Source organism: Salvia hispanica, chromosome 2 (genome assembly GCF_029641045.1).
Source record: "Salvia hispanica isolate PSC_SH4W2 chromosome 2, Shi_PSC_v1, whole genome shotgun sequence".
NCBI classification, from domain to species: Eukaryota; Viridiplantae; Streptophyta; class Magnoliopsida; order Lamiales; family Lamiaceae; genus Salvia; species Salvia hispanica.
The window spans coordinates 33,024,964-33,038,850 of NC_142693.1; the positions used below are offsets into that span (position 1 = coordinate 33,024,964).

At 40.8% G+C, this 13,887-nt stretch overlaps 2 protein-coding genes across 2 annotated transcripts; one reads left to right on the top strand and one right to left on the bottom strand.

Moving 5' to 3' along the window:
* Positions 1 to 436: 436 nt before the first annotated feature.
* On the bottom strand, positions 437 to 1,123 carry LOC148932212 (uncharacterized). The gene has a single exon (XM_089065033.1). It carries the CDS (start codon positions 1,121 to 1,123, stop codon positions 437 to 439), a length of 687 nt encoding a protein of 228 aa, XP_088921159.1.
* Positions 1,124 to 10,785: 9,662 nt separating this feature from the next.
* On the top strand, positions 10,786 to 11,238 carry LOC125194954 (uncharacterized). Its single transcript, XM_048093167.2, has one exon. It carries the CDS (start codon positions 10,786 to 10,788, stop codon positions 11,236 to 11,238), a length of 453 nt encoding a protein of 150 aa, XP_047949124.2.
* Positions 11,239 to 13,887: the final 2,649 nt, after the last annotated feature.

Sequence of the window (13,887 nt, forward strand, 5' to 3'; positions counted from 1 at the left end):
ATAAGATCATTTTATTTTGTATTGAATCCATGTCGAACATTAATGTTCTATTGACTTATCAACAAAATAATGGTTCAAAAGACTTAAGGATTAAAGAAACTTAATAATCAATATTTCTAGAAGAAAACTTCATAATAATTGAATCAACAAATTTAATCACAAGTAAACATTTTGATATTAACCATGTTATATTTGATGTCATAAATAATTGGATAATCAAAACTTCATTTATCTAACAATGCAAGCATTATAAAATGACATCGATAATCCAAAAACACAATTGATAGTCTAGGAATAAATTCCACATCAATAATCCATATGATATCAAAACCAAACAATGTACAAGTATAAAAAATCCTCAAAAATTCAACAATGTAAATAAAGCAAAATAAGACTTTCATTGTTCAAAAACATAAATGTCATAGCTTGATCAAGATCATGTCTTCCTCCTAATCACATTGGGTTGGCTCGAACTCTCTGCCATGTCAGACTTGCGTCTTAGGTCAGTGGAGTTATTGACCATCCCACCCTCCATCTTACTTATCTGGACTTGTGCCTCAATGAGCTTGCTAGAGAGTACTAGAAGAGATGTTGGCCAAAGATTGTCCATTATCTCTTTCTTTACTTTCTCATAGCTCTTTGGAAGTCCATCGAGAATCATGAGTTGTTGGGTTTCTGGGCCTATTTTCCCACCCAACTCCTCGAGCCTATCAAAACCATCAACCATTTCCACGACATAGTCGTTAATGTTTTGGTTCTCCTTCAAGACCGTTCTCCTGAAAATGTTCACCACCGATCTCATGAGACACTTGGTGGACATTTCATCAAACCATTTAGGTTCTTCAATCAATGACCTGTCGGGCTTGTCAATCTTGCCAAGAGCATTGCCGACCGAGGCCAACAAAAACCTCTTGACATGACCGCTCGCGGTATCCCATCGATCACAAGCATCCTTTTCCTTGTCTGATATGTAATAAGCAGAGGGGCGATCCTTAGTGAGGACCAACCTAAAATCGCTAGCCAATTGATCAATGTCAAGTCTCCTTTTCCAATCCAAATAAGAATCAGAATCGCGTTCCTTCGATTTAAGGATCGCACTATAAACTTCCCAAGTAGTAAACATCTTTCGTTCAAGCTGAGAATAAATACCAATAATATAAACATGTAAAATTTCAAAGAATTGCAAATAACCACAAAACAATTCATCAATTTTACATCCACAAAAATCAAGCACAAACGTTCTTCTACTAGGAAGCCGTGTCATATTCATACAAGAAATCCATTATTTTTACTGGCCACTATGTCGACAGATAGTCCAGAGACCATAAGAATGGCATGGCTGACTAACAATGCTAAAGCGTATAACCATAAAATTAAGCACTAAGGATTCTTTACTTGTGCGTGAACTCCTCTAAAGAAAGGTCGAACCGGACAAGCACCTCCTCCTATAGCTCCCTCTAAGCATTATTAAAATACAATCCTTATAATTTCGCAGCAATATTGCTCCGGTAAAGACCAGTCGCGATATTACTGAAAAACTAATTTTACGATTTTAATAACCTATATCTACAGAAGTCCAAACTTACGAACTGGTAATGTTCCTCCCGTAAAGACATGCCGGTCACTACTTCGCACTAAGACCAATTTTATGGAGGCCATATACAAATGTGTTGTAATTATCGCTTCATATTTTCTTGTTGGTGGTTTTAATAGTTTAATTATCACTTAAGCAGATAAGGCAGGTATCCACATTCAAAGAATAATTAAACATGTACTAGCTATGCATGCAAGGCAATAAGTACATAGGCGATGCATGAGTTAAACTAGATTTTAACAAATAAAATCATAACTCAAATAAAATATCCATCTTTCATCAATAAAACATGTAAACACATTTATAAAAGGTTCACATAAACATAATGACGAAACTTGATCATTTAATTAAGCATCTAAAATAAATAGATAGAATTAAAAATTCTATCTCCACATAAACAAGATTATCTAGACATTAAGTCCAATCTTAAACAATCATACATTATTAATTAAAATAACGTATCTTGATTATGAGAGTTACCTTTTAATACTATTAGGATGTACTTAGATAGAATTAATCCATCCTTATCCTAAAATTAATGTCTAGGTGTATATCGTAAAAGATTAGCTAAGTCTTAATTTTAAATGCCCACTTGGATATATAAATCCGCATTTATCCAATTAAGACTAAATCCATTTAAAACACACCAATTAAATTCGAGAATTAAAATTCTCATAGCTTTCAAATAAAATCACATGTCAAGAAGAATCTTATTACATCTTTAATTCAAAATGATGTTTTGTAGAAGAAATAAAATTCACCTTCATCAAAATTAAAGAGAAAATTCAACTTAAATAAATAATTAAGGACTTTAATAGCAAAATTAATGCTCTATGAATTTTCATACCTTTAAATCACATTTGATGTTATCTAGATGAAACAAATTCACCTTCATCAAAATTAAAGATAAAATTCAAATTAAACTAGGAATTGAATTCCAATTAAAATCCAATTAACTATTTCAAACTTTAATAATTTAGGATTTAAGTAGCATGTTAATGCCAAATGAATTTTTCACTTCTTTAATTAAACCGATGTTATCTAGATGAAATAAAATTCACCTACATCATATTAAAGACAAAATTCAAACTAGGAATTAGATTCCAATTAAAATCCATCCAATTATTAAATATGTAATTTTTGAAAATTTTAAAGGTTTAAAAACAATTGAAAAACTCATGTCTTTTCCTTAGGTATATATCTAGGAAATAATTCCATAACACACCAATTAAAATATAGACAAGAGAAGTAGCAGGGTGGTGTGAAACTCTATTAACTCGGGACATGACAGATGAATAGATCAATGAAGCGATCATGACATTCTGCCACCAACCATTATCATTCAAGTCAACTTGTTCTGTTCAAGCAAAAGGCCCAGACGAGGCAACCGACTTTGGGGAAATGGCAACCAGGATCTTGGAGAAAAATCCCCTACCTCAGGAAGCCTATCTTGGGGAGGATGAGACTTTCCCTGCAATAATAAACAGCCACTTGACAGAGAAGCAGGAGAATGAGTTACTAGAGGTAATCAAAAGGAACAAGAAAGCCATAGGATGGTCTCTCTCAGATCTAATAGGAATCAGCCATGATCTTTGTATGCACCACATCAGATTGGAAGAAGGTGCAAAGGCCCATAGGGATCCGCAGCGCAAGCTGAATCCGAACATGAGGGAGGAAGTTCTGAAGGAAGTATTGAAGTTGTTGTCCCTAGGAATTATTTACTCTATCCCAGATAGTGAATGGGTCAGCCCAGTCCACATGGTACCTAAGAAGTCAGGGATACAGGTGATCAAGAATGATAAAAAATGAATTGGTGCCGACTCGGCTGGTGACTGGATGGAAAATGTGCATCGACCATCGGAAGCTGAATGAGGCCACTAGAAAGGATCATTTTCCTTTACCCTTCATCGACAAAATGTTAGAGAGACTGGTTGGGAAGCAATATTTTTGTTTCCTTGACGGATATAGTGGGTATTTTCAAATCTATGTTGATCCCGACGATCAAGAGAAGACCACTTTTACATGCCCGTTTGGTACTTACGCATACCGGAGAATGCCTTTTGGCTTGTGCAATGCACCTGGCACCTTCCAGCGTTGTATGATAAGTATCTTCTCAGATCTACTGGAAGTGTGTCTTGAGATTTTCATGGATGATTTCACTGTGTATGGGGATTCTTTTGATTCCTGTTTGGCCAACCTAGATCTGGTGCTGAGAAGATGTCAGGAGAAGAATTTGTTCTAAACTTTGAGAAGTGCCGCTTCATAGTGCCAGAAGGAATAGTCCTAGGTCATGTAGTCTCGGAGAGAGGTATTCAAGTGGAAAAGGCTAAAGTTGATGTGATCTCAAAGTTATCCTACCCTACGAATTAGAAAGAAGTTAGAGGATTCCTAGGGCATGCAAGATTTTATAGAAGATTCATCAGGGACTTCGCAAAAATTGCTCAGCCACTTACTCAGCTCCTGCACAATGATATGGAATTCGTTTTTGACGAAGATTGCAAGAAGGCGTTTCAAGTATTGAAGGATAAGCTTATCTCTGCTCCAATAATCAGGGCACCAGATTGGAATCACCCCTTTGAGGTGATGTGTGATGCAAGTGATTTCGCGGTAGAAGCAGTACTAGGTCAGAGAATCGATAGGAAGCGTTACGTGATCTTTTATGCGTCAAAGACTCTTAATCAGGCGCAGAAGAACTACGATACCACGAAGAAGGAAATGTTAGCTGTTGTGTATTCTTTTGAGAAGTTCCGACCATACTTGCTTGGGTCGAGGGTGATTGTTTTCACAGATCACGCAGCTATTAAGTACTTACTGGCGAAGAAGGAGTCTAAGCCAAGGTTAATCCGATGGGTGTTACTTCTGCAGGAGTTTGATTGGGAAGTAAGAGACAAGAAGGGTACAGAGAAAAAGGTTGCTGATCATCTGAGTCCAATATTTCAAGGGGACACGGATGAAACTATACTCGATGCCTTCTCCGAGGAACACCTTTAGTATCTCGGGAAATCTGCTAGACCTATTAACTGGGAAGTACTAACTGTAATCGGTCCAGGAAAATCCGATAAAGGGAAATATACAATGAATGCGGAGCCATGGTTCACTGACCTGGCTAATTACTTGGTCATAGGAGAGGTACCGAATTCACAAGAAATATCCCGGGCCCAAAGGATGAAGTTGAAGAGTGAGGCCAAATACTACTTTTGGGATGATCCTTACCTCTGGAAGATGTGCTCCGATCAAGTAACAGAAGGTGTATTCCTGAATGGGAGCAGAAGGACGTCATTAACCACTGCCATGCTCTGGCATGCGGAGGTCATTTTGGACCTAAGAAGACTACGAGGAAGGTTTTAGACGGTGGGGTCTATTGGCCAACACTGAACAAGGATTCTTTCGAATTCTGCCAATGCTGTGAGAGATGTCAACAGACAGGAGGAATTTCAAGGAGAGATGAGATGCCCCAAGATCCAGTAATAGTCTGCGAGATTTTTGACGTGTGGGGGATGGATTTCATGGAACCGTTCCCATCTTCCTATGGTAACACTTATATATTGGTCGCGGTTGACTATGTGTCCAAGTGGATAGAGGCAAAGGCTACACCCACCTGTGAATTAAAGGAAGTGGCAAAGTTTCTGAAGCGAATATTTTCAACAAGTATGGAGTGCCTAGAGCTATAGTCTCAGACCAGGGAACACACTTTTGCAATCGCACCATAGAGGCATTGATGAGGAAATACGGTGTCATCATCGGTTATCTACTCCATATCACCCCGTTAAATGGTCAAGCTTAAGTTTCAAACCGAGAAATCAAAAGCATCCTGGAAAAGACATTGAATACTACAAGGAAGGATTGGAGTAAGTGTAACGACCCACCCATCTAGGGTATAATAAATGCGGTGATCGTTAACTAAGCGGACCTAAAATGCATCAAAGATCATAGGCTAGGGTCCCATTTAAAAAAAGGATTTAACCAAAGCATTTAATGAACAATTAAATAGGAAAAAGAATAATGCCCTAGCAAAGAAATCCAACAAAAGCTATCACCATAAATGCTCCAAAATAGCAAAGGTTCCAAAATAGACTCATCTGTTTCATGTTCAAAAAAATTCCCATGTACTAAAAGAGTTTATACCCAACCAAAGATCACAAGTTTCATAATATAGCGGAAGCGATCAAGAGAGAAGTGAAGCTATGTATGGAGACACAACTACACTTAAAGTTCCAACAGATCATGTTATTATTTCCTACTCAACACCGCCGCCCGCTCGCCACCGCTCAACCTGCACATAGGGAAAACACATGCAGGGCTGAGTACTCATAATCATACTCAGTGGACTCGTTGCCGAAAACAGTTTTATCAACAATAGTAATTATCATGTCATTTTCAAGTGTCCATCGGGGTTTTAACTTTAGAAAGACCCGAGGCACCAAAATATATTCTTTATCAAATATCATGGTCGCGCAACCATTTTTCTCATCGACGTTTACTATATCCTCATTCTACATGACAAGGAATGCGGCCGCAATCCAGGTCACTAGACCGGCCAACCCGTACGCCAGCACTCGGTCTAACATTGGTGTACACTAACCCAAGTAGAGTTTGCGGCTCTACAAGGATCCGAATTCGATTAAATCAATAGTGGCATAGCCACGAGGGATAGGCACGACAAAACAAATCAAGGCATGATAACACATATCTCATTCTCATCAATATCAGTTTAGGACAATGTCCTTAATTTAAAAGAAAAGCCCACCTCGTCGGCTTAGCTCGATAGTATTCTCTTCTCCTCGTTTATCACGCTGAGAGCGTGAAGTATCACCTTTAAATTAGGCGTATTATAAATCAGTTTCAATCATTGATTTTGTTGGAAAGTGAAGAAATAAATAGCCACCTACTATTTATTATAGTGAAGTTCCTAGAATGTAAAGTTCCAAACTTCTTTATTGTTGTAGTAGAAGAGTCTCAAACATCCCTATAAATAAGGGTGATGAGCATATTATTGAAATAAGAAAAAACATAAGAAATATTTCTCTCTACGCTTTATCCTTCCAAATGTCTATCCAATCTTTCTCTACCTCTCTCGATTACCATCTTTGAGATGGTATCAGAGCAGGAAATCCATAAAAAACCTCCAATGGAGGTCAACCAAATATACACTCTCGAGCAATTGGTCGAGACAATATCAAATCTTATTGAGTTGTACAAAGGAAACACAAACCAAAACTCATTCAAACCAAAAAATCTCGGAGTAGAGTCTGAATATATTGCTCCTGTTGCAACAACGGTGTCAGCAAATAGCCAAAGATGTATCACCACAAAACCATGCCTTTCTCACGAATCTGCCCTCACCCCGAAGAAGATCAGCGGCGAACATCCTCCGCGTCCCACTGAGGCTAACGGCGTATCTGCCGGAAGACCATACCTTCGTGGTGAAACTCTTTTTCAGCTGCCAGAAATGAGAGAAAGAGAGGACGTCCGTTACACACCGCTGCCGGAGAATAAGGAGGGGCATATTACGCCAAAGAAGACGTACGCTTGCGTCCTCGTCAATTGTTGTGATTCGACATCACCGTCACGTCGAAACCAAAATGGACGACGGAGAGCTGCCAGCGCCGGTACCATGGTGGCAATGAGCAACGGTCGACCCGCTGCCACGGAGGGCGCTGTAATTAGTGCCGTGACAGAGATAGAAGGAGGCATTAAAGTAGACGTTGCAAAAGCTAGTGAAGGAGCAACACAGCTTGAGGCCGTTGGAGGTAAGGTCGGCGGCGAGGAAAGCATCGATCAACGGCCACCATCCAGAAGCTACAAAATTGAAGAAAAGGGAATAGGGGTGGCGGCGGATAGGGATCTGGAAAGGGGAGTATTGGAGTTAAATGCTCCAAGTTTCTTCAAATTCCATAAACAACCCCTTAATTCCATTATATCACAAAAGATACCCCACCAAAATATTCCTACCCATTTGCTACCTCAAACTGTCCGGATTTTGCACAATACCTCCCAAAACTCAAACCCTTTTCATTTTGACCCATGTGAAACTGGATATTTACGGAATTCACCCCAATCTTCCAAAAATTCCAAATTTAAGGAGCTAAAATGTGGAAACCTTGAATTTCAACCCACCATCAAGTGCAAAAATTCCTTTGAAGCCTTGGCTTATTCCTCATCCTCAAACATCGGCCCCAAAGACTACCACTGGATCTTTGATTGTGGGGCAACCGACACAATGTCATTCGATAAATTCGATTTCCTTGACATATCCCAATCAAAAAAATCTTAAGTCCAAACAGCCAGTGGGGAATTAGCACAAGTTGAGGGGGCGAGAACTATATCTATATCACCAACCCTTCGCCTCTCAAACTGTCTTTACGTTCCATCTTTGTCCCATAAATTGTTATCTGTGAGTCATGTCACGAAAGAACTTAACTGCAAACTCCTGATACAACCTCGTTTTTGCATGTTACAGGATATCAAGACGGGGACGATAGTTGGGCGTGGCACTGAGCGACATGGTTTGTACAATGTAGATGAGATTGCCCAGCAGAGTACTACGCTGCTAACTCATGGACTGAATGAAAGACAGATTTGGCTTCTACACCGTCGATTAGGGCACCCATCTATAGGGTATCTCCATCTACTCTTGCCCGAATTTGTTTCGTCTTCACATGTTTTGAATTGTGAAACGTGTGTGTTGGCAAAAAGTCATAGACATTACTTCAAGTTAAACAATACCAGAGAAAAATCTCCATTTGCTTTAGTTCACTCAGACGTTTGGGGCCCTGCCCCGGTTACCGGGGGTCAAGGATTTCGGTATTTTTTGTTATTCATTGATGATTTTTCTCGTTTGACTTGGATTTATTTTCTGAAATCAAAATCAGAAGTGTTTGAAAAATTCACTGAGTTCTATAACCTTGTCCAAACCCAGTACAACACCAAAATCCAAATCCTTAGATCTGATAATGGGAGAGAATATGTGAACTCTAGAATGAAAACCTTCTTCACCGAAAAAAGCCTTCTTCACCAAACAACATGTGCCTACACACCGGAACAAAATGGGGTAGCTGAGAGAAAAAATCGGTACATTCTTCAGATCACTCGTGCACTCCTAATAGAGTCCAACATCCCCAAATCTTTCTGGCCTGAAGCTATAGCCACGTCCGTTTATCTTCTAAATCGTCTTCCCACAGCAATCCTAAACTTCAAAACCCCTTTAGAGATATTCTCTTCACAACACTCAATTCCATCTTTTCTCAACCTTGAACCCAAAATTTTTGGCTGCACTGTCTTTGCTCACATACCCAAACATGATCGGGATAAATTCTCACCATGTGCAGTCAAATGTGTCTTCTTGGGGTATGGAAAAAATCAGAAAGGGTATAGATGTTATGATCCGTCAACAGATCGCATGTATGTCACCATGAACTGTGATTTTGTTGAAAGTGAATATTTCTATAGCCAATCTAGTGGTCAGGGGGAGAGTGAGACGGGTAGTCCAAATAGTGACGCACTAAATTGGCTACCCCTATGGGAAGAAACCATTCAAGGGGAGAAACATCCACGGGAAAATGACCAAAATCCTGCAACAAATGTCCGTCCAATAGCGGAAGGGAGTAATACCACCAGACAGCCAAATCCCCATGAACAGAACATGTCGCCTCAGAACACTGCCGAGCTATCTGACCAGTCTTTGGATTTCAAATCATGCATGTTCCCACATTTCCCTTTTTCCCATCGATAAGTTTTAATATCATCATCAAAACGTGTCACGCATGAGTGCTCTACCACACACATCACACGCACACACCGCACACATGCACGCACACACACACACGTTTCCCACACACACTTATATGCATCCCATTATTCACCGATTAATTTCCCATTCCCTCGATCTAAATGCATGTGGACTCAAGAACACCGATTAATCGGTAGAAGAAGAGGAGATCAAAAATTAAAGTACCTTTTCCAAAAGAACGAACGGTAGAAACAAATTATGGCCTTGATTCTTCAATAAAATCTTGAACTTCAACTTGGATTCTTCTCAATTGATGAAGAATTCTTGAAGAAAAGTAGAAGAAATTTTGGAGAGAGTGGGGGAGAGAAGTAGAAGACGGTTTTTGGTAGTGGGAGGCGTGATTTCCTTGTGCTAGGGTTTTGATTTTCTCTTCTCTTATTTATAGAGGTTAGGATATACTCCCATAATTAAATAAATCAAGATTTGGAGAAGATTTGGTGGAGGAAGTGGCGTTGGAACCGTTGAGAATATAGGGGATTTCGAAATTTAGGCTTAAATAATTAGCCTATGATTTAATTTGGATATTTTACGGAGTAGAATAAAATATCACGGAGCAAGAAAAATAATAATATTCTCCCCCCAATTAAATGGAAAGTGGCGTGAAATTCAATTCCTCAAAAGGGATTTATTATTAATCCTAATTAAATTAGGATATGGTAGGATCTTCTTAGATTTGGCAAGATATGGTAGGATATTCTAGCATATTTATATTTATTCATGGAAGATAATAAATAAGGGATCAAATAAATAAATAATCCCTTCTCCCACAATATATGAGATTTTCGAAAATCTCATAGAAAATCAAAGTGGTGTTTCGAAAATTCAAAGGTGGAATTAAAGTATAATCGGACTTTGGATTTAATTTGGATAATTATCCCAAACAAACAATTAAATCCAAGAAAAATAGGATTCCTTCTCCAATAATAATGATGGCCGAAAATTCCACACATTTAAATAATGCTCCTATTAAATTCTCACTCATCCCTTAGGAAAATAATTCCCCACAATTATATTACTCCGCATCAAATTTTCACACCAAATCAATCATTTCTTTACTTCCTCTTCTTTTTCTCAACACATTGACCTTTCAACGGCCACGTCATATTTTCCACATCTTTGACTATTCAATAGCCACGTCAACATTTCAACAAGTTGACTATTCAACTCAATCTCAATTCTCATACACAAATAGGTCACAAAGACACCATGCAATTAATCACTCATCAATTAATTCACATATCATAGCATTTAAGGCATTTAATGCAAAAATTTTATAACCCGAAAATTAGGGTTTGAAAAAGTGGGGCGTTACAGGAAGCGCCTTGATGATGCTCTCTGGGCCTATAGGACCGCTTACAAGACACCAATTGGAATGTCACCCTATAGATTGGTGTTTGGAAAAATGTGCCATCTGCCCCTGGAAGTGGAACATAAAGCATATTGGGCCATAAAGGGGATGAATATGAAGGCGCTAGCCTGTGAAAAAGAAAGGAAGCTGCAACTACAAGAGCTGGAGGAACTAAGGCTGAAAGCATTTGATTCAGCAATGTGGAATAAGGAGAGAACAAAGCTCTGGCATGACAGGAACCTCCAGGTCAAGGAACTGCGAGTTGGGCAGAAAGTACTTCTTTTTCAATCTCGGCTCAAGCTAATGCCTGGAAAGCTGAAATCCAAGTGGATAGACCCGTACACCATCGCCGGCCTTCGAGCACATGGAGCTGTGGAAATCCAGGGAAGTGCTCCTAATTCTGTTCCTTTTCTGGTCAATTGTCATCGGATGAAAATATTTAGGGATAATTTGGAGTTGCATGTAGTGGAGGAAGTGCCACTACAAGCACCCTTAATTATTGCCTAACTGGTCAGGCAAATGAGTATTCTCGACGAATTCCTAGGTTAGGTAAAATATGAATAAATTTTATCTGTGCACTGACCTAAGGGATCTTGAGAATACTCATCTGTAGGTGTAAATAGTTTAATTGCTTTTGCTTTTTCAAAACTAAAAAAAAATCCAAACGAAGAAAAAATTAATCTTCCAAAAATATTTTCGAAACGTCAAGCTCCTTAGAGAAATTATTTTGTCATACATAATCCTCAACCTGGGAATTTGGTGTTTCACCTTTGTTTTTATGTGATATTGTGAGTTGCCTGGGGGAGGTGAGAATCTCTGATAGAATACTTTTGGAGGGAAGTCCGATACCTTTTTTAAATTCGAATTCCGCTTTTCAAGGAAGAGTACGGTTACTGACGTCACTCTGCAACCGTTCATCTCCCTTATCTAAAAACTAAAAAAATAATTTATTTTTTCCTTTCAAATCAAAATTCCAATCGACTTTCTCTCTCTAATCTCTCCAAAAATTTTCTCTCATAATACCCAAATTCTATACTAACCCTAACCCAATTTCTACCCTAGTTTTCGTGATTTTTCTGTAGAAGAAGCCATGAAGAAAGCACCAGCGACTGCCACAAAGCCATCAGCCGGAGATTCATCCAAGATGCCGGTGGAACTGGTAGCGCAACCACCGGTTGTCACGCCAACATCTTTTCCGACACATGATATACGAATCGAGTGGCAATCAGTTTCAGTTCCCGAACCCACCACCGCTGAAGACCTTAAAGAGGCGGCATTCTTGAGGGAATTAGAGGAAAAATTTGGCAGCAAGGAAGAGGCCAGAAGAATCTTTGCCCTCTTTTCGGCAATGCACCAAGGGAAATCTACCGGAGCCGCAGCCACTGTACCACCGCCGCCGAATGTTTCTGACGAACCAATGGCCCAACCTTCAATTTCACATCCCGACGAGCCCCAAGCCTTAGTCGGAGAGCCTGTTGTTGATCGGTCGCATGCAAAAGGGAAAGGGGCTAGTGGACAGAAGGAGGATGGAGATCTGGCCACGGAGTCGGACAGGATGGTGGTGGAAGATTGGGGGATAGTTGCTGACAAAGGGGAAACCCTTGTGGAAGGAAGTATAGAGGGGGAAACCCCTATTCTGGAGACTGTCGTGGGGGAAACCCCAAGAAAATCTGCGGGAGAAACCCCGTTTCTGTATGTCGAAGGGAGGACCCCGTTTACATCTGTAACGGGGGAAACCCCTGGTCAAGTTACTGAGGGGAAAACCCCGACAACCACTGAGGGAGAAACCCTAAAAACCACTTAGGAGGAGACTACGAAATTATCTGAGGGGGAAACCCTGTTAATGCTTGCTGAGGGGGAAACCCCAGGACTGTCTGTGGGGGAAGAGACCCCCCTTTCTGCTGAACTACAGGAGCCCGTGGAAGGAGGGCTACATGATATTATTGATCTGGTGGATGTGCCAGAGGAAGAAGACTCACCGATAAACTCTAGGGAGTCAAGAAGAAGGGCGCGAAGGAGTGCACTGGACGAGGTAGATGATATTGACCTGTCCAGAGGATCCGAATTCCTTGTCCCAGGGGCGGGGAGTGTGCAGGAAGAGGACGCGCCTAGTTCGGAAGAGGAAGTGGATGATGCGGAGGAACACCGCATGGTCATGGACCGCAAGCGTAAGGGAAAGAATGTGGCCACTTCCCAGCCCAGGAAGTCAGAGAGAATCTCTTCCGTCAAGGAAGCTGAGACACCACTTCTTGCACCATCAAAGGTCTCTGGACCGGGTAGCCCCGTGGTTGAAAGCGAACAGGACGATGAGTCTGAGGAAGTGGAGATCCCAAACTATGAGCGTACGGAGATATGGGTTCACCAAGAATCTTCTGGGATCCATGGCTAAGTTTAACGACGCTAGACGAGCACAAACTTACAGGGACCGGAGCGCAGTTGGGAAGCTAGCCAAGTCTGGGAAGAGATATGATTCGGAGTCCCTGCAGCATATTGAGTCGGAGGAGGAGTTCCTCGCCCACATTCGGGACATAGGGTTTGAGTGGTTACTGAACCATAGTGAGCACGAGGTGCCTGTGGTTTCTTCTCCACATTCCGCTTCAAGGCAACCATCGATCCAGATGCCGAGTCGATCTCCTTCCGCCTATTCAATATCGAGCATACGGTGAGTGTCAGGGAATAGTCCCTCCGGATGGGACTGTTTACAAACGCAGAAGATGAAGAAGGTATCTGGGATGACAGGATATTCGGCTCGCCAAGGAATACACCGGGATTTATACCGCAGATGGCATGGGAGACCATAACGCACGCCAGGAGTGGAACCTTCAAGACCATTGTGTCAAAGGGAATCCATATCACGGACCACCTCCTCCGGTTTGCGTAAGAATTCATTGGCTATAACCTCATGGGTACAGCCAGTTCAAGTCCCACCACCACCGAGCTCTACTTTACCTGGTGCATGTCGAAAAGGATCAAAGTCCACCTTGGCTACTGGTTGGCCTAAGCCTGCCACCAAATGACTGCCAACCCCTCCCGCCACATGTATACCCGCCATCTCCTGGGCGCCTATATTGAACGAAATTTTATAATGAAGATAGGGAAGGCAGAGCCTGTTGTGATGATGTGCGAGCCCCTAGAACTGTTCAGTCTAGAGTACTT